Source organism: Nyctibius grandis, chromosome 33 (assembly GCF_013368605.1).
Source record: "Nyctibius grandis isolate bNycGra1 chromosome 33, bNycGra1.pri, whole genome shotgun sequence".
NCBI lineage: Eukaryota > Metazoa > Chordata > Aves > Nyctibiiformes > Nyctibiidae > Nyctibius > Nyctibius grandis.
The window spans coordinates 2,046,100-2,064,159 of record NC_090690.1 but is presented as its reverse complement, the minus strand read 5'-3'; the positions used below and the strand labels follow the sequence as shown (position 1 = coordinate 2,064,159).

The 18,060-nt window shown below is 60.8% G+C and overlaps 2 protein-coding genes across 2 annotated transcripts; one reads left to right on the top strand and one right to left on the bottom strand.

Annotated features, from left to right (window-relative positions):
- Positions 1-354: 354 nt before the first annotated feature.
- On the top strand, positions 355-8,943 carry LOC137675350 (tumor necrosis factor receptor superfamily member 10A-like). The gene is made up of 10 exons (XM_068421389.1): positions 355-568; positions 4,246-4,378; positions 4,553-4,681; positions 5,293-5,407; positions 5,493-5,584; positions 5,695-5,796; positions 5,925-5,965; positions 6,424-6,564; positions 6,957-7,038; positions 7,180-8,943. Exons 1-10 carry the CDS (start codon positions 500-502, stop codon positions 7,470-7,472), a joined length of 1,197 nt encoding a protein of 398 aa, XP_068277490.1. The 5' UTR covers positions 355-499; the 3' UTR covers positions 7,473-8,943.
- A 1,118-nt stretch (positions 8,944-10,061) lies between these two features.
- RHOBTB2 (Rho related BTB domain containing 2) lies at positions 10,062-17,798 on the bottom strand. Its single transcript, XM_068421428.1, has 10 exons — positions 17,702-17,798; positions 14,561-14,762; positions 14,263-14,366; positions 13,986-14,171; positions 12,866-13,890; positions 11,816-11,934; positions 11,582-11,732; positions 11,381-11,469; positions 11,049-11,154; positions 10,062-10,970 (listed from the first exon to the last, which is right to left on the bottom strand). Exons 2-10 carry the CDS (start codon positions 14,750-14,752, stop codon positions 10,732-10,734), a joined length of 2,211 nt encoding a protein of 736 aa, XP_068277529.1. The 5' UTR covers positions 14,753-14,762; positions 17,702-17,798; the 3' UTR covers positions 10,062-10,731.
- Between the last annotated feature and the right edge of the window lie 262 nt (positions 17,799-18,060).

Below are 18,060 nucleotides of genomic sequence, written 5' to 3'. Positions count from 1 at the left end.
CCGGAGAAACAACACCCTGGGACAAACATTCCTGACAGCTCCTACCTGATTTGGGAGCTTCGAAACTAATTTTAGCACAGGAAAAAAAAAAAAAGGAGAGGGGGGAAGACGCGCTAAAAAATAAAAGTGCTGTTAAAGGCGAGTTCAGCTGTTACCAAACCCCACACTGAAACCCTGGTGTGGTTTCTCGGTGGTGGCATGAGCACGAGGGGGTTTGGCAGAGGAGCTTTCCCTGGGCCACCGCTCCTCCTCCTCCTCCTCCTCTTCTTCCTTCTCCGCCCCCGCGGGCGTGTAAGCGCGGTGGCCGCTATATAAGCGCGGTGCCCGCCGGTGCTCCGCGCATTGCCCCATTCACCGTGGCCGGAGCAGCTCGTCCCGTCGCAGCCAAGCCGTGCTCGGGCCCGTCCCGAGCCGTGCCCGGTGCCGTGCCCGGTACCGTGCCCACCCCCGAGCCGTGCCCGCGGCCGCCGCGCTCCGCTCCGCTTCTTCCCCGCGCAAGATGTGCTCGGCGCTGCGCGACGCGCCCCGACGGCGCTGCCTCCTCCTGCTGCTGCTGCTGCTGGTCACGGTGCGTGGGGTCGTGGACCAGCCGGGGGGGACCCGAGGGGGGTGCTGGAGGGGGTCCGGGACCCCCGCGGGTGCTGCGCGGTGCTACCGCGACATGCCCGGGCTTGCCGCGCCGTCGAGGGGCCCGGTCCGCCGGGCTGGGAGAGGGTCCTGCGGGGCGGGGGGAAGGTGGGGAGGGGGCAGCGGGGGTGTTTGGGGGCTGCCCTGGGCTGGGGGTGCGGGTTCAGGCAGGAGGGGGGGGGGCTGTGTGAATGGGGGGTACCCCTGGTTGTAGGGGGGCAGGGGATTGAGGGGGTCCCCTTTACCAGCGATTATGGGGTGGGATCGGGGGGTAAGGGCTCCTATGGGTCAGAGGCTATGGGGGGGAAGCTGGGGCTATAGTGGAGCTCGCCTGGTCCAGGGGATGGGGGGAGCTGAGGCCATAGGGTGGCTCACATGGGGCTACAGGGAGAGCTGGGGCTATGGAGGGGCTCCCCTGGGCAGGTGGGGGCCATGGGGGTTCACCTGGATGGGGCCCACAGGAGGGGAGCAGGGCTGCGGGGGCTCCCCTGGGCAGGTTTACAGGGCAGGGGGGGGTGTGTGGGGCTGAGGCCGTGGGGCAGGGTGGAAGCAGCAGCGTGGAGGTGGGATGGGAAGGGTGATCTCAGCCCTCCTGGGTGCGGGGCAGCGGGCAAGTGCGCAAGCGCGTGGGTGGTGTGAGGGCCGTGGGGCTGGAGGCTTGCACTACGGCATGGCTTGTGTCACAGGGAATTTCCACTTCCAAGCCTTGTTTGCACTTCGGTGGCAGGATCTCATGGCGATGCCAAGGTTGTGCGGGATGTTTGAAAGCATCAGGGTGGGATGCGGGCAGCTCTGGGCTGCCTGGTGCAGGAATGCTGCCTCTCCAACTTGCCCAAAGGATGACCAAACCCTCACTGCCGCTGGCTTTTAGGGCACAAAACCCCATCTGCGTGTATCCTATTTCCCCAAGGGCATTGCTATTGAGCTTGGAAATACCTAAAGTCTCGTCTCACCTGAAGTCAGTGGGATCCTGCCCTGGGTTTTATCCTGGGACTGGCCTGCGAGCCCAGCAGAGCCTCGGCCCTGGGACACGTGGTGGCTGCTCCCGCGCTGGCATTGCGGTGGCTGACATCAGCACTGCCCGTAACAGGTTTTAAAAGAGAGTCCTCTTCTCATCCAGTTCCTTCCCTGTATTGTTTATGAGAGTTTATTTAGACTTGGCCTGATAAAGTCAAGCCTTACCAAACGCATCACCTAGGGGCACGCTTCTTTCTTCTACTTTTTTCCCCCCTTCTTTTTAATACAAGAAAAGGGGAGGGGGAACTGATCAGGACCGCTGTCCCACGTGATAATCATACGATCTTACGGCTGCAGTCCCTTCCTTTGCTCACCAGTGCTTGTTGCATCATGCCTGGACCTGAGTCACGGGCTCCCGAGGAGGAATGCTGCGGGAGCTCAAATTCCACCCGCAGAAAGGCTTGGTGGGGAAACCCCCGCGTTCGTCAGGCCTGGGCCATGGCAGCAGAGGCACGTCTGGTGTCTGCCTGGCATCTTTTATTGTCCCTGTGGACTAAGACCCTCTCTTGCTACAATCGAGGGCTGCGTATTAATGCTGCACGGATGTCCATGGATGGACAGGAGCTCAGCGAGGGGTTTGCCTTCTGCTGTAGGGCCCAGCTCCTTTCTCCTTCAGGAGAGAACTAAACTGGGGAGGGAAGAAGGGAAAGTTCAAAGCTTAAAGCTTCCCAGAGTTTTTTTTCCTAGACCTGATCATCCAGAAGGAAGAGGCTTTTAGCTGATGAGGGTATTGGGGATTCCTGTGCCTGGTAATTCCTCTGCCTTGAGGCAATGTTGCTTTCTTGGGATGTTTACTGTGGGTGAAAACTCCTCTTGAATACCATTGCGGCTCGCCCACGGCTCCCAGCCTGGTTTCTCCCTGTGCTTTGTGAGACTGATAGGTTAGTCAGGGCTGGCAGCCCTCGCCTGCCCAGGGCTCTGTGGTGGGATGATGCACTTGAACTGCACTTGCTGGGGAAGGTGCTGTGGGCTGATAACCTTATCATGCACTTGTGCAAGCTCTGCTGAGGAGCTGTTTCATGAAAAGCAACGCAATCCTGCGCCTAAGGGGCCTTTCCAAAGAGCAGATAATGTTATGTTGTTGCTGTGATCACCTTCACGGCCTGGCAGAGTTTGAATGGGGAAGAAAGACCTTTTTTTTTATTACCCCATGGGGACAGTGAGGCAGCGGGACAAGTTGCCCATGAAGACTTTCAAGATCAGAGTGGGAAAAGCCCTGAGACCTGCTTGTAGCTGGGAGGTAAAAGCAAGACTTTTCTCCTAAGCTGGGTAGAAAAGCACTTTATAAACTTGCAAACCCTCCCAGCGGTGGGAGATGCGGAGCCAGAAGCTGTTGGAGGGATGTGGGTTTGATTCCTCCAAGTCAGAGCCTGGAGATGGTCCTGTGCCCAGGCTGGCTGGGGCTCGGGGGTCTGTGCCCGTCCGTGTGTCTGTCCAGGCAAAGCTGTGTGCTGTGGGATGTGGTGGCCTGGCTGGGCTCAGCGGTGTTGTTTGTGGGTCTGCGTCACCCTCTGCAGCCCCGTGACCGTCGGACCTGCTGCGGCCGGTTTTGGCTCTCACACCCTTCCTTGTACGAGCGCGGGAAGTGGCTGGGGAGGAAGAGGGGGGAATTGGCTCTGTGGATGGCCGGGCTGGCTCAGGGGACAGCTCCAGCTCTATTGTTTCAGCCTTTCAAGGCAGCTTCTGACTCATAGAAGAAATATTTGCTCGAAGAGGCAGGTTTCATGCCCGGGCGTATGGAACGGAAAGGGGAAAGTGCCTCTGCCAGACTCGCTGCCGTGCAGCCCACACCGGGCACCGTCCCCTATAACCCAGGGTGGAGGGGCTGAGGCTGGAGGTCGGGGCAGGTTTATATCCATTTCTATCCATGGGACAGCTGTGCTGGATGAGATGCCAAGGGCACTGTCCCCCTTGGGGACACTGGGGTACCCAAAGGCCCCCCAAACCCTGATGGGGCGGGTGGCCGTTCCTGTCGAGCATCGTCCCTCCACAGCTGGAGTGACCCAGCGGGTACAGAAAGAGCTGAGCCAGCAGAAAGGTGCGCGGTGAGCTGGTGAGCTGGCGAGCTGGCGGAAACCGGCCGTTGGCTTCCCGATCCGCAGCAAGATAAGGGGGATAATGCGGAAGCTCCCGAGGCCGTGCAGTCCCCTGGGAGCCCCGAGCAGCCCGGGTGTTTCTTGTGGGCACAGGAGCCACGTACCAGCCTTGACACGGGGCCGGTTTCCTCCCCACAAACGCCCTCCCTGTTCCTCTTCCCTACCCTTCCATTTTCTTCGATGCTGTTGGTTCACGCGCTCCGAAATTGGGGAAGGAAAAGGGGGCCTGATGTTCCCCTAAGGAAGCGTTAGGGAGCCTTTGCCTTGCTGATAACCTGGCACACGGGAATCCCTCTGCAAGCTTTGCCAAGGAAATAACCACCCTGGTACGGGGAAAGTGCCCTTCACTTGCATCAAGGGGAGGTTTGGCTGCCAGGTCCAGGTCCGAGCCGTCCCAGTGTTCCTCTCCTGCTTCAGCAGAGCAGCTCTTGCCCTTCTCTTTCTTCCCTTGCCCTGTGGACTTGAGGTAATTTTTAACCCAGGTTTTTCTGTATTTTTTTAACAGGACGCTGCTTTGGGAACTGCTGCAGCAGCACTGCATAGGAGGGACAAGCTGGATCCCTTGGACCCCAGCAGGGGAGGGGAAGAGTTTTACCAAGACCAGGACAGCGGTCTCTATTGCAGGAAGTGCCCTGCGGGTAAGGTGGTCTCCAACGTCACACCACGTGCAGCCTTGCCGTGCTTCTGCCTGCAGAATTTGCCTCTTAACTGCACTGACAGCAGAATCAACTCCCTTTCTGCAGAGACACCCCATGTCCTGTGCTGTATGTTCACAGATACACCCTCTCTTTCTCCTCCACCCCTTCTTGCAGGCACCTACGTTGCAGAACCCTGTAAAGAGCAAAATGGCTCCAGCAAGTGTTTGCCGTGTAAAGAAGATGAATACATCGAATACCCAAATGACTTTCCCAAGTGCCTTGGCTGCCGGACGTGCAGGGAAGGTATGAGCTGGTGTGAGGTGATGCTGGCTGGTAGCACGGGCTGGGCTCAGGTGACCAGAGACCTCTGTATTTTAGAGCATGGTCACCTGCAGCATCCCCAAAGAGTGGCTCAGGCTGGGTCTGGAGTCGCTGTAGCGGCTTGTGCCAGACCTTTGTCTCTGTTCAATGCAGCATCCCTCATGCAAAGCTTGGACACGAGACCTCCAGCCAGCAAGGACCAGGAGGGCTGGGCTCACGGCAGCCGTGTAGGCTGCTGGGGGAGCTTTGATGTGAGCATTGCTTTCCTCCTCTTGGGCACAGTGAGGTGTGGGGCAGGCAAGGGCAAGGAGGTTGTGGAGTCTCCTTCTCTGGAGATATTCAAAACCTGCCTGGATGCAACCCTGTGCAACACGCTCTGGGTGAACCTGCTTTGGCAGGGGGCTGGACTAGATGATCTCCAGAGGTCCCTTCCAACCCTTAACCATTCTGTGAAACTCAACGGCAGAGAGTGACTTGGTATTCCCCAGGCTTGCGGGTCAGCTCAGGTCGTTAAGCTGCGTTAACGAAGGAAGCGGGTGGAGGAGCGTGGCGTGGAGGGGCAGGGGTAGAACCATCTCTCCTCTCTCCTGCAGACCAGGTGGAGCTGAGTCCCTGCCGAGCCGTCAGCGACACGCGGTGCGCCTGCAGGAACGGCACCTTCTGCTCCCCAGACCACCCCTGCGAGATGTGCCAGAAGTGCCGGCCCCGGTGAGCTGGGTGAGGCGGTGGGTCCCCTTGGGGGCTGTGCGAGGAGCCCCCGGCGCTGAGCCTGCCCTGTGTGTCCCTTCCCCAGGTGTTCCAAGGATGAGGTGGAGCTGGCTCCCTGCACGCCGGACAGCGACCGCCAGTGCCGTCCTGCCACCGGCACCTTCTCGGGCTCCTCTGGTAAGTGGGGGGCTGCTGGAGAAGGGGAGACGGGCTGAGGGAAGGAGGTGTGAGCTGCTGCTGAGGACACCAGGAGCAGCTCCCCACACACCCTGTTTTATCTGCTTTAGACAGCTGGATCGTGACCATCGTGATGGTGGTGGTGGCGTCTGTGGTCCTGCTCGTGGTGCTCTCCATTGTCATCTGGAAGTACCGCTGCCGCCCTTCCCCAGGTGAGCACCGGGGACGGGGGACCCCCAGCACGCTCACCCCAGCCCCGTGCTCTGTGTGGGTGTGGGCTGGGTGAGAGGAGGGACCTGTCTGGGGGAAGAGGGATCACAGCATGGTTTTCATCTTCCAGGAGACGGGAGAGACCTGAGCGGGAAGTCCTGCAGCGTGGTGGTGAGTTGCTGGGACGGGGAGGGGGTGGCAGCTCTGTTTGCAGGGCCGGGGTGAGGTGCCCCCTCTGCTCCCCGCTTTGCCGACAGCCCCTGGGGAGGCTGGAGGAGCAGGGGTGAGCCACATCCCTGCAGGGGGGTGGTAGAGCTGGGCCAAGCAGAGGAGGGTCTCTGGGAGCACCCTGCTGTATGTGGGGTGCTTGCAGCCCCCTCCCCAGTGCTGTTATCGCTTCCCTGGCAGAGGTGCTGGCACATCCAGAGTCCCTGGTGGGGAGCCCCAGTTAAAGGGAGGCCTGTGCTGGACCAGAGCCCCTGCAAACTCGGGATGAGCAAGCAAGCTGTGCCCTTGAAACCAAGGCAGGGAGGATGCTGCTGCTGTGGGTGGCACCCCTGAGGGGCTGGTGTGAGCCCTGCCCTCCCAGGACCACCCGACTCCTGGTTTGTGCTTCTCTCTTGCCGCAGGACTACCTGGTGCGGCAGCTGACGAGGTACCGGCGGGGGGACCGGGGGACGCAGGACAACATCCGCAACGAGCGGTTCTCCCAGGACCAGCTGCTCCCCAAGGCATCGGGTTCGGTGACTCCCAGTGCTCCAGGGCCAGAGGTACGGGAGTGTGTCCCTCTGCTCTGTCGTGCTCGGACGAGGTCTGATGCTTTCCTCTGCCTTCACCACGCTGATCAGCTTCGGGGGGCTTCCAGAGCTGGCCCACGGTTTCTGCATGAGATGGCAAAGGGTCTCTTGTGCTTGTTCTGGGTTCAGGACTGCAAACACACAGCTCTTTTCTCCCTGGCCAGGACCCAGGAGGCAGCTCTCCCTGCTCATGAGTGCTGTCATCCCAAAGCTAGGAAACGATGGGTGTCCTGGGGGGTGTGGGCATCTCCTGCCCCAACAGCTCCTGGAGAGAGGGAGAGGATCTCCAGCCCCCCTGTTAATGGGGCTTGGGGACAGCATTTGTGCTGGCTCTTGGTGGGTGCTATAGGATGTTGTCTTTCCAGGTGGTGGGGCCGAGGACCTCGTATCCCAGTGAGAAACCCAGGAGGAACCTAGTTCCAGTGGAAGGAAAAGACCCCGTTATCCGTGAGTGGTGGGGCCCAGGGGATGTGCTGGGGAGCAGGGAGGGGGTGAACTTGCAGGATGAGCTTTCTGGGCAAATTCCTTTCTGACCCAGCTGTCCATGCTCTACCCCGTTCTCTGAGCTTTTCCCTTCCTCCCCTCTAGTCCTGCGACGCTCTTTTGACATCTTTGCCCGAGACGTGCCCTGCAAGGACTGGAAGAGATACGGCCGAGCCCTTGATCTGCTGGAGAACGACATCACCCTCGCGGAGATGAACGACAAGTATTCGCTGGAGCCCTTCTTCCAGATGCTCAACACATGGCAGAACAGACAAGGGATGAATGCCTCTGTGAACACGCTGCTGGAGACCCTGCATGAGATCAATCTCGGAGGGATCGCAGAGGACATCTCCTCCAAGCTGGTCCAGCAGGGATCTTTCCAGTACGAAGTGAGCTGAGGAGCAGGGCAGGCCCTGCATCTCCCGACTTCAAACTGAAGCTCTAAATACCTCTTAAGAACACTTGAATTTTATCTTTTTATAGCTCTCCTGTGGCTCTTCTCTTTTTGAGGCCATTGCACAGTTCAGCTGAGCCCGGAGGAGTTGATCCTTTCATGAAGTACAAACCTCATGGTCCTCTCTGCTGAAGCTACAGGCTCAATTTTGGTGCTTCCTTATGAAATCCAAGCTGGTGCCTTGATTTCACTGGGTCGGTGCAAAGAGCCTAAAAACTATTGCAAGCTGCCTGTGGGACTGTATTGCTTGGAAGCACTGGTACTACACGGACATCTTCAGGATCAGTGCAGAGAAGGGCCTTTGCAGGATGTAGGCATCCCTGTGTTTTCAACTGGATCATCCTTTTTTTGGGGGGGTTCCTGGCATCATGCAATGGCTTCTGCTTGTAGAACATCTCTGAGCTGGCCAGCAAGCTTAATACTGTATGCTTGGTGGGCAAGCATTAATGGGGTTCTGGGATTACTTTCTCAAAGCTGTTGTCTGAGTTGTATTTTAGCTGATAGTGGTTCTGCTTGCTGTTAGGAATCAGTTTGAAACTGGACTTTGAGGGAAGGGTGGGAATGATTTACTTGCTCTGTGATCACTGGAGTTGCCTAAGAAAAGGGTCAGGGCAGGGAGCGAGTGAGCTGCTCCTCAGAGCAGGATGGGGAACGTGGGCAACAAATTGGTCTGCTAGAAACCTCCTTCTGCATGACCTTGGTCAGGTTGGTTAGTTCCTGTTCCCTCGGCTGTGGGGTGGCTTTGCTGTCCCTATCTCCAGCCAGCGTGGGAAAGGTGAATGCACTGAGGTCTGAGCGTGACCGTGGGTACCTGCCATCCATCCTCAAACACTCTGCCCCTTGCTCTGGCCCTCAGACATCGCTCAGGGACAACTCAGCTGGAAAAACTTGAGCTGGCCACGTGGTCCAGCCCACCAGGACCTTCCCCAGCGCGGTGGGAGGGTGCGAGAGGCATCGCCAGCCCCGCTCTGCAGCCAGGCGTGCTGGTTTTGGCTGGGATAGAGTTAATTTTCTTCCTAGTAGCTAGTCTGGGACTACGTGTTGGACTTGTGCTAGAAACGGTGCTGAGAATAGAGGGATGTGTTAGTTATTGCTGAGCAATGCCAAAACCAGCACACCAGGGCTGCCCTGTGCCACGAAGCGCCCGTCCCTCCTGCTGCCGTCCCTTCTCCCCTTTCCTCACCAAGACTTAAAAAAAAAAATCCTAAAACACAAGCAGAAAGTTTGTATTTATGTATTTATTTAGTAATTGTAAACGTGTACATATATTAACTTAAAACCTAATATAAAAATAGTGTTGTTTTTTTTTACTATGCATGGTTGTGTGTTTTTATACAGAGCTCTGGCCCAGCCAGTTCGCTATTCCCAATTTTTACATATCTCTTTATGAAGGAAGAATAAACTTTTAAAAAATCCTCCTGATTTCTCATCTTTTATTTTTTTTTTCCCCCCTCTTGCTATGCCATAACGCTGGCGATGGTCTGTTCTAGGTTTCAGTGGGCACCAAAGGAGCTGGATGAGATGCTCAGCAGCTGCTCTGCATGGCACTGAGGACCTGGCCCATGGTGTTAGTGCTCTGCCACGCTGGCATCCTGCCGGGAACGATGCTCCTGCCAGGGCAAATCCTCAGCAGCAAACCTGGGCTCTGCCTTTACACCTACGCTGAGTCCTGTGCTCTTTAGTCGCCTGCAAAAGCAGGAGGCTGAAATCTCAGTGCCTTGATTGTGCAGGGGCTGGGACCCCGGGGCCGAGCAATGCTGCTGGGGGGGCTGCGGTGCTCCCTGCTTGGGCTGCACCGAGCCAGGGCTCTGTGTGTCGCAAATCCATGCAGTGCTGAGTGAGGAAGGGTCTCTGCCTGCCCCAGGAAGCCTCCCTGAGCTGCCTGCCAGCCTTCACGCTGCAATTGGGTTTGTTGATAACGCAGGTAAAGTCTCAAGGTCGGGGGCAAGTGCTAAAAGCAGGAGCTCTCGGTGTCCTGCCAGGAGGCTTCATGCCAGAGGTCCCATCCCGGGCAGCCCCATGTGCCTCCCAAGCGTGTGAACCTGGGCAACGCGGGGCGGGAGGGGACACCAGCGGGAGCAGGGATGGCATCAAAAGGAGCTTTCCCCTGCCCAGCTGGGGAGGGGGAGCTTTGGGTCCCTCCCTGCCTGTCCTGCAGCCCCCCTGGGGTGGGCAGCTCTGCCCTGGCACTGCGCTGCCTTTCCCTGCCACGTACCCGCTGTGTCCGTGCACCTCCAAGGACACGGGTGGGACACGCCGAGTCACTCTGGTGGTAAAGCCACCTCGCAGTGCGCAGGGTTTAGTTGATGGCTGGATCCTGCAACGCTTCTCTGCTGTCCCTGTCCACCCCAGGAGCGCTGGCAGGGGGGTGCAGGTGTCACCCCAAGCAGGGCACAAGGCTGCCCCGTGGCCAGCCGCTTCCTCCCAAACACACAGGGACCACGCTGGGCTTTTAAAATACCATTTATTACAATGGAGCCTTCCAGGCTAAAATCCCCAGCCAGGGGCCTGGGGTTGGTTTCTGCTGTGGCAGGTTGGGGAGGTGGGTTTGGGGTTGGTTTTTTTTTTTGCTGTAAGTATTCTTTTTAAAAAAGATGAAAAGTTAGAGGCAGGGAGGAGAGGGCTCCTGTCCCCTCCTGCTCCTGCAATTAGGACAGACCCCACTTGTGAGCAAAAGGAGGGATGGGGATGCTGCAGTGCCTGGAGGCATTTGGGGACCGGGGTCCCCTGCACCCTGCCTGACCCTGCTGCAAGTCGAAGGGGGTGGCAGGACCCCCGCAGCAGCTCCGGCTGCCCAGGGGGGTGAGATGCAGTTGGACAAACTGTATCCCGCAGCTTCTGGTTACAAATTGAAGTGGAAGCAGGATGGGTTTCTTCTTCCTCATGCTGCTGATGTTCAAAAAAAACCCAAACAAAACCCAAAAGAAAACCACAACACAGCCCTCGTGCTCCTGTAAACATGAGTCTCTCCTGCTGCTCGGTCTCGCAGCTGCGGCGCGGGGAGAGCAGGGCTCCAGGAGCGCCGGGGGGCTGATGCCCGGCCCGAGCCCCTCCGCAGGGACTGGCCCCTGCTACCACCGTCTCCTCTGGGGCTTCGGCCGGTGGTGGCCGCTCCACGCCTGGCGCTGGGGCAGGTCATCCCACCCTTCCTCCTCCTCCCCGTCTCCTCCCAGGGATGCTGGAGCCAGGGCAAGGACGGGCTTTCAAACCACAGCCGAGGAGGAGGAGGAGGAGGAAGAAGAGGAGGCTGTGGCTGCCGACGATGAAGGAGAGGAGGAAGGGGAGGAGGAGGCATTCCAGAAGAGCCACCGCCTCTTGGGCTGCCGTTTGAGGTGGAGGTAGTCTTCCTTCTCCCGCTCCTTCTTCGCCCGCTGGTAGTGGTCCTCCTCCTTCAGGTACCACACCGGCGGCCAGCGGTGCTTCTCGAAGTACTCCTGGTTCTCTGCAGGGAGAGGGGGGGGGGTGAGGGCAGCGCCAGGGCTGCCAGGACCCCCATCACCCCACCCTGGCCCCTGCTCACCTCCCGACATGGCCTTCATGTCCCGCGGGAACTTGCGGCAGACGTTGTTGTAGTTGGTGCAGATGTGGTGGAGGCACCAGTCGGCGAGCTGGTAGGCGCAGTGGAACTGGAAGAGACGGAGCCCAGGTCAGAGCCACCGTGGCACGGACCATGGGGGAAGCAGGAGGGATTGGCCCTGTTCCTCCATGGCCATCCAAGCCCAGACCTGGTTGTCCTCTCTGCCAGGACAGCATCAGCCCCCGGAGCTGCTGGACCTCTCTGCATGGCACCACCCAGCACCTCGCCCCATGCCCAGCCCTGCTGGCACGGGGTCCTGTCCCATCCCATCCTACCTGAGCCAGCTCCAGGAACACGAGCACGTCCCCATCGATGTCCACCATCATCTGCGCCGCCTCCATCAGGCCGGTGACGGTGTACTGCTCTGTGGGGGACACATGGTGTTATGGGGCGGCTGGGACGGGGTGACAGTGGGAGCACCGTGCTGCCACCAAGCTTGGGGACAGGGGGGACACCATGCAGCTGCCCCGACTCACCGGTGAGAGCCACCAGGTGCGGCAGGCAGAGGCGGTTGGCCAGGATGATGAGCTTCATGTCATCAAGGTCGGGGCTGGAGCTGAACTGCCCGGTGTAGAGGTACTCCAGCACCGCCCGCATGCAGCTCTTGCTGGTGTAAGGGAGTGCCACCTGCGAGACACGCACCGCTGTCACCCCACGGCCGGCCCCAGCTCTCCCACCCTCCTGGGACAAATCCCGGGGCCCCTCCTCACCTCGTTAGTGGAGCTCTCCACGAAGGGGCCGCCGAACATCGCGGCCATCCAGTCGCAGCTGGAGATGAGCAGGGGCTTGTGAGCACTGATAGTACCATCATCCAGCACGAAGGTGACATCTGGGAACAAGCAGAGGGATGCTACTGGGACCGTCCCCGTCACCCAGGGCTCAGCCACCCCCTGCCACAAAATGTCTCACACTGGGGACAGCGGAGGGAAGGGGATAGAGCCTGGTATATCTTATAATTTATCTTAAAGATCTCTTTTTTTTCCCCCCAGGCTCCTCCGCCGGCTCAGAGGAGCTCAGGGAAGGGCTGTGTCGGGGCTCCGGCTCTTCCGAGGGATTTTCCCACGGCACAGACCACGACACATTCGAAAGCAAAGGGAAAAACCCAGGAATCAAGTGTCTTGCCCAAGCTTGAGCCCTTGGGAGAGCTGAGAAGGACGCCGGGGAGCTCCTGGCCCCTCCTCTGCTCTCCACGCTGCATCAGGGTTTCTCCCCGAGGTGGCTTCCCCTTGCCGGGGCACATCTGTCCCCTGACAGCGACAGCCTGACCGCTTCAAGGTCCATCCTCATGACGCAAATTCAGCCGGAGGGAGGCTGGGACACACACACTGCCCCCCTGGGACACCACCCTGCAGCGTGGCGGCACAAGCCGGTGGCACGTGGTGCTCCGGGGCCATCCTACCGAGGGCACATTGCTCCTCGTAAATCAGATGACCCTGTGAATATCTGGGCCCGGGAGGGAAGGAAGTTGCCTTTGCTGCTCTCCCGTAAATAAGCAGAGCTGCCAGGCGGGCTGGGGAGCAGGAAACCCTGGGGAAGGGCCACCACACTCACACTTTCTGGGAAAAAAACAAAGCTGTAAAAAATCCCAGAGACAAAAAGTGTAACCAAAACCCCCAGGGAAGGCGAGGGACCTGCTGACCCACGGCATCGGCACGGGGCAAGGGCAGGAGCTCCAAGCCCCCCATCCATCATCTGGCAGAGCCCCCCACAAGGCAGAGAGGGTGCTTCACGCGCTTCTCCCCCTCGGCCCGGAGTCGTACCCGAGAAAGTCCCCTTGGCCAGGCATTCCTTCACCCGGTTGGTCCTCCGGACGTGGAAGGCTTTGGTGATCTCCTGGTTCATGAACGCCTCGTTGTTGAGGATGTTGGCCACCATCATGCGGAGGTCGAACACCTCCAGCAGCTCAGCGATGTGAGCAATGTGCATGAGGTCCCGCTCGTTCTCGTCCAGCTCCCCTGTGTACAGGTACTTCAACACGGCCCGGAAAGGACCTGGCTGGATGGAAGCATCCATCTTCACCACCACCATCAGCTTGGACTTGTAGGTCAGCGGGTCTTCTGCCATCTCCTCCTGGATGCTGGTGAAAGCCCGGCTCCAAGAGGAGAGGTCCCTTCCCCGCCGCAGCCCGCGCTCCCCGTTCTCGTAGCGGTTGCCCCGCAGGATCCCATCACTGGTGGAGGCTCTAAGGCACGGTTTGCGCTGGCCAGGTCCGGCCTCCTCGGTGCTCTCGCAGATATCAAAGCTAGCAGCTCGGAGGAGGAAATCCCGCCCGTGGTGCCTCTCCTCTTGGTGCAGCATCCGCTCGGCGGCCGCGGTGATGGCCACCCCGAAGCCGTGCCCCGCGGTGCTCTGCTGGTCCTCCTCGCTCAGGTCCATGAGGAACAGGTCGTAAAATTTGGAGGAGGAGGTGGAGAGGTAGATCTTGTGTGCGTAGATTTTGATCTTCTCTTGCAGCACCAGGATGACGTCCGCGCACAGGGGGTCCTCCAAGAGGTGGGCTGGGCGCTCCTCGTTGTTGGAAGGGGGGTCCGGGACGATGATGATGGGCGGAGGGGGCTTGGGGGGCAGGAAGGGGGCTTGGAGCAGGGGTCGCTGCACGTTGCGGAGGTGGGACTTCCAGAACTGCAAGTGACGGCGGGAGATGAGGGCGGCACGGATGGCATTGTCAAAGACGTCCTTGATGCCAAACTGGGCCACCACGCTCGTCTCGTAATAGGGGATCCCCAGCTCCTTGGCTACCTCCCTCCCCTTCTCCGGGGGAAGGATCTCGTTAGGTTTGATTGGCCTGAAAAAGAGGGGAGATAATGAAGAGACCTCTTCAGATGCACGGTAAGGAGAAAGCATCGGGCAGGCGTGGACATTGGGGCACAAGAGTCCCACCTGGCCAAGGGGCGCCGTGCCCGATTGACGGCCTCCAGGTCAGCGTAGCGCAGGTCGAGCTGGCAGCCCACCAGGATGACGGGCGCGCGGGGACAGAAGTGCTTGATCTCCGGGTACCACATGGTCTTCACATGGTGCAGGGAGTTGGGGTTAGCGATGGAGAAGCACAGAACCACAACGTCGGACCTGCGAGGAGAGGAGGGTCAAGGTCCAGCTTGATGATGGAGCCAACCCTGCCATGCTTCAGCATTGCCCTCCCTCCCTGCCTCTGCCCTACCTGCCATAGGCAAAGCGCCTGTCCTTGTGGTGGTCACCAAAGGTGTCCCAGAGCCGCAGGGACACGCTAACATCATCTACCACATCCCGGGAGCGCTCCAGCACCTGCGGGAACAGAAACACCCTCCAGCTCCTGAGTTCTTGAGCTCTGCAAGAGCAGCACTGTCCCCATCGCATGCAGGGCACAGAGGAGTAATCCACAATTCCCCCGCGGGGAGGATGCAGCTCCATCTCCTCGGGGTCCCCACGGTGAGCCGAGCCGCCCCAGCAGCTCTGCCCCGCTCCCCGGCAGCCCTCACCTCCTGGCAGACGCGGTACTGGTCGATGGCCCACACCGTGGGCACGTGGGTGGCGAGGAGCTGGTACTGGGTCAGCGTGGCGTTGCAGGCGCGGGCACAGATGAGCCGGGTTTTGCCCACCGCGTTGTCCCCGACCACGACGCACTTGATAGTTTCTACGTTTGGCCTCTCATAATCCATGTCAGAATCCATTAATTGGGACCTGCAGGGGGAAGGGGGGGGTCAGCAAACACGGCCGGGATGAGCCGGGGGGGCTGTGTCTGGATGGGACGGGATGCCGAGAGGGGTGAAGCAATAAGGTGATGCTGATGCTCGGAGCCACCAGCCCCGCAGCGACCGGCCACCGGGAGCCCCAGCGCAGGCAGCGGGCGAAGGCAGCTGCCCACCCTCCCCGGCTCGCGCTCCTGCCAGTGCCCTTTAAAACTTCATGTTCTCGTGGCAGCGCGCGTTGCTCTGCCGCGCGTCAGACACATGCCCTGCCTTACATCCCACCCTCCTCCCTCCGGCCCTGGCTCATGCTTCTTCATGTGAGATGAGGCTTTTTCTTTTTTTTTTTTCCCTTCCCCTCCTCCTTTCCCCTTTCTCCCTCTCCAGCGTTTGCAAGCGAAGCTTCCAGATCCACCCGACCGAGCGCACACCCGGGCACTGCCAGCCCCGCCGGCTGCCTGTCTCGGGGGAGCACCAGCTCTGTCCCTCGGCACCGACCTGCCCCCCTTTTCCCACCCCGTTCCCAGAGGGGATATTTGCTCCCAGCAGCAAAGAAGAGACTCGTTATGTTTCCAGGAGGCTCAGGAGCCGTCGGGTCTGGGAAGGCTCCCAGCATCGCCGCCCTCCCAGGACCAGGCACGACCCAAACCCTCCCGAGAAGGGGGTTGGTGCTGTGGGTGCTGCGAAGCCGATGCGAAGCGCCCGTGTCCTGCGAGCAGACATGCCCGCTGTGCCACCCTTCGCCTGCTCAGAGCCCCAGGGCCTAAATCAGCCAGAATTAACTCATCACAGCATTAAGCCAGAGATTTACATGGTTTCCAGGGGGGAAGAACAAGGAGGAGACTGAGGAAAGGGGAGAAGGAATAAAAAAAACAACCCCACATCCCAATTGCTCTCAACTTCCTGAAGCTGCAGCTCTCTTCCCCCTTGTCACCCCCTCCTGGCACCGGCCTCCCGAGCTGCTATAATAAACCACCAGCGCAAAGGCTCGGTGAGCTAAAATACCCGGTAACGATGGCAACCGGGCCCTGCACGCGGGGACCACGGACGCAGCTCCCTAAACGAGCAGCCTGGCAAGGACTTCCCAATGTTAGCACCTCCCTCCCGTGCGCAAGCTCTCTGAGCACACCTGGCTACACCAGCCCGGAGGAGACGGCACGTGAGAGGGCTCAGCGCCGTGCAGGATGGGACCACGAGCCTTGTGGGCAAGCGTAGGCAAAGGCGGGTGGCACAAATCCAGGTCGCTTTGGGTGCCAGCGCTTAGACATCAGCTGGTCCCAAGGCAAAACTTCTCTGAGTCGTTGTCACCACGTGCCACGTCCCCTCCATCCTTTGGGATGCAGGGAACCGGGAACAGCAACCTCCTCAGGCCCCGCACGGCGAAAAGGAGTCAGGGCAAGTTGTCTCCTTCCCCGTTAGCCCCTGGAAATTTGTTTGGACCTCACGCATCCCCTTCCACTGCCGTCCCCGGTCCTCCTGCTCCTCCTGGGGATCAGCTTTGCTCTGTAGGGCCAGGAGATCTCCCATGGGGTTGGTAGTGCTTGGGGAGCTTGGCTGCGGTTATTTTTAGGGCCAGCCAAGCTCATTCAGCTGGCGGAGGGGAAGGCACGTGGAGATGACAACTGCGGTCGGCAGTTTGGATGCTTGCCTCACGTGGGGAGCTCAGCCTGCACCCAGCCGAGCACCAGGGACTTGGGACCCTGCTCAGAAAGTCCAGTGCCCCGAGGGAATGAAGGGCTAAATCCTAACGGGGAGATGAAGAGGGGGACAGCAGCGAGCAGAAAATGCAGGCTCTGGGTAAAGCAGAAGCACACGGAGGAGCTCCGGTAGCCCTGCGGGGGTGGCTCGCAGCCCCCCACCCATGAGACATGGCCCTGGGAGGGGGCTGAGCCTCTTCGCAGGGACAATTTCAGCAGCACCACGCTGCCACCTCCGCAGGCCCCCTCCTCACCTTCCCCACCACCACCTCTCTCTTGGGGACAGCTCCGAAACCCACCAGAGAGCGAGAAATAACCCGAGATGCCGAGACATCGGAGCTCCCCCTCCAGCAAAAGCCCTTCCCTGGGGAGTGGGGATGCTCGGGCCAGCAGCCCCCCACCCAAACCACAGGCACCCAATACACCCCCCCACCCAAGGAGAACCCCAAAATTGCTCCTTGCAGGCTGCCCAGCCTGCGGTTGCCAAAGCAACTGCACCATCACCCCGGGAGCCGTCGCTTAGCAACTCCCCGGCTCAAAATCCTCCATCCCGCACCTCGCCAGGGGAGGGGAGCCCCCAAACCGGGGGGAAACCGCCCCCAAACCGGGGGGAAACCGCCCCGAAACGGCAGCAACGCACAAAAATAAGGCGGCACCTCCCGTGACCCTCCCGGCTGCTCTGGGCTGGGGGCGATCCGGGGCCCGGGTGGCCCCGCGGAGGCAGCCCCGGGGCTGTGCAGGCCGCGGCAGGGAGGCGGTGCGGGAGCGGGGCCCCGAGCGGGGCTGCAGCACGGCCGGGCCCGGCCACCGCACCGGGGGACGCGGGGGGCCGGGGGCACCGGGGCTTTGCGAAGGGGCCGGGGGTGCTCGGAGCACCCGGATCGGGGGGTGCGGGGCTTTGCAAGGGGGTCAGGGAGCACCGGGAGCGGGTGCGGGGCTTCGCAAAGAGGCCGAGGGTGCTCGGAGTGCCCAGATCGGGGGTGCGGGACATCGCGCGGAGGCTGGGGACGACCTAGGCCGGGTTTGCCGGGGATTGCAGCGGGGTCGGGGTGCGGTGGGCAGCGGGGCCGGGTGCGGGATATCACAAGGGGGCTCGGGGGTGTTCGGAGCACCCAGGCCGGGGGTGCGGGGCATCGCGAGGCGGCGGCGGGTGCGTGGCGAAGGGGCCGGGCCCTCGCTGGCCCGGGAGCCGGGCCGGGATGCGCGGAGGCGGAGCGGGGCGCGGAGCGGTACTTACACCAACACAGACGAAGCGGCGGCTCCCAGGGGCCGGGGCCGGGCTCGCCCCTCCGGACATGGCCACGGCGCAGGTTACGCGGCTCGGCTCTGCGCGCCTCGGCGCCGCGCTGCGCGGCTCAGGGCCTGGGACGCGGGGGGGGCCCATGCCGGCACCTCGGCCGCGCTACGCTCTCCGCATCCGCGGCCCGCTGCGCTGCGCGGAGCCCTGCCGGAGCCCTGCGCGGAGCCGTGCGCGGAGCCCTGCGCGGGGCCGCCCCGCCTTTCATTCACAAAAAACAACCGGCCCCACCGAGGCCCCGCCCCCGCCCCCCTTCGCCGCCGCCCATTGGCTGAGAGACACCCGGAGGGGGGGTCCCC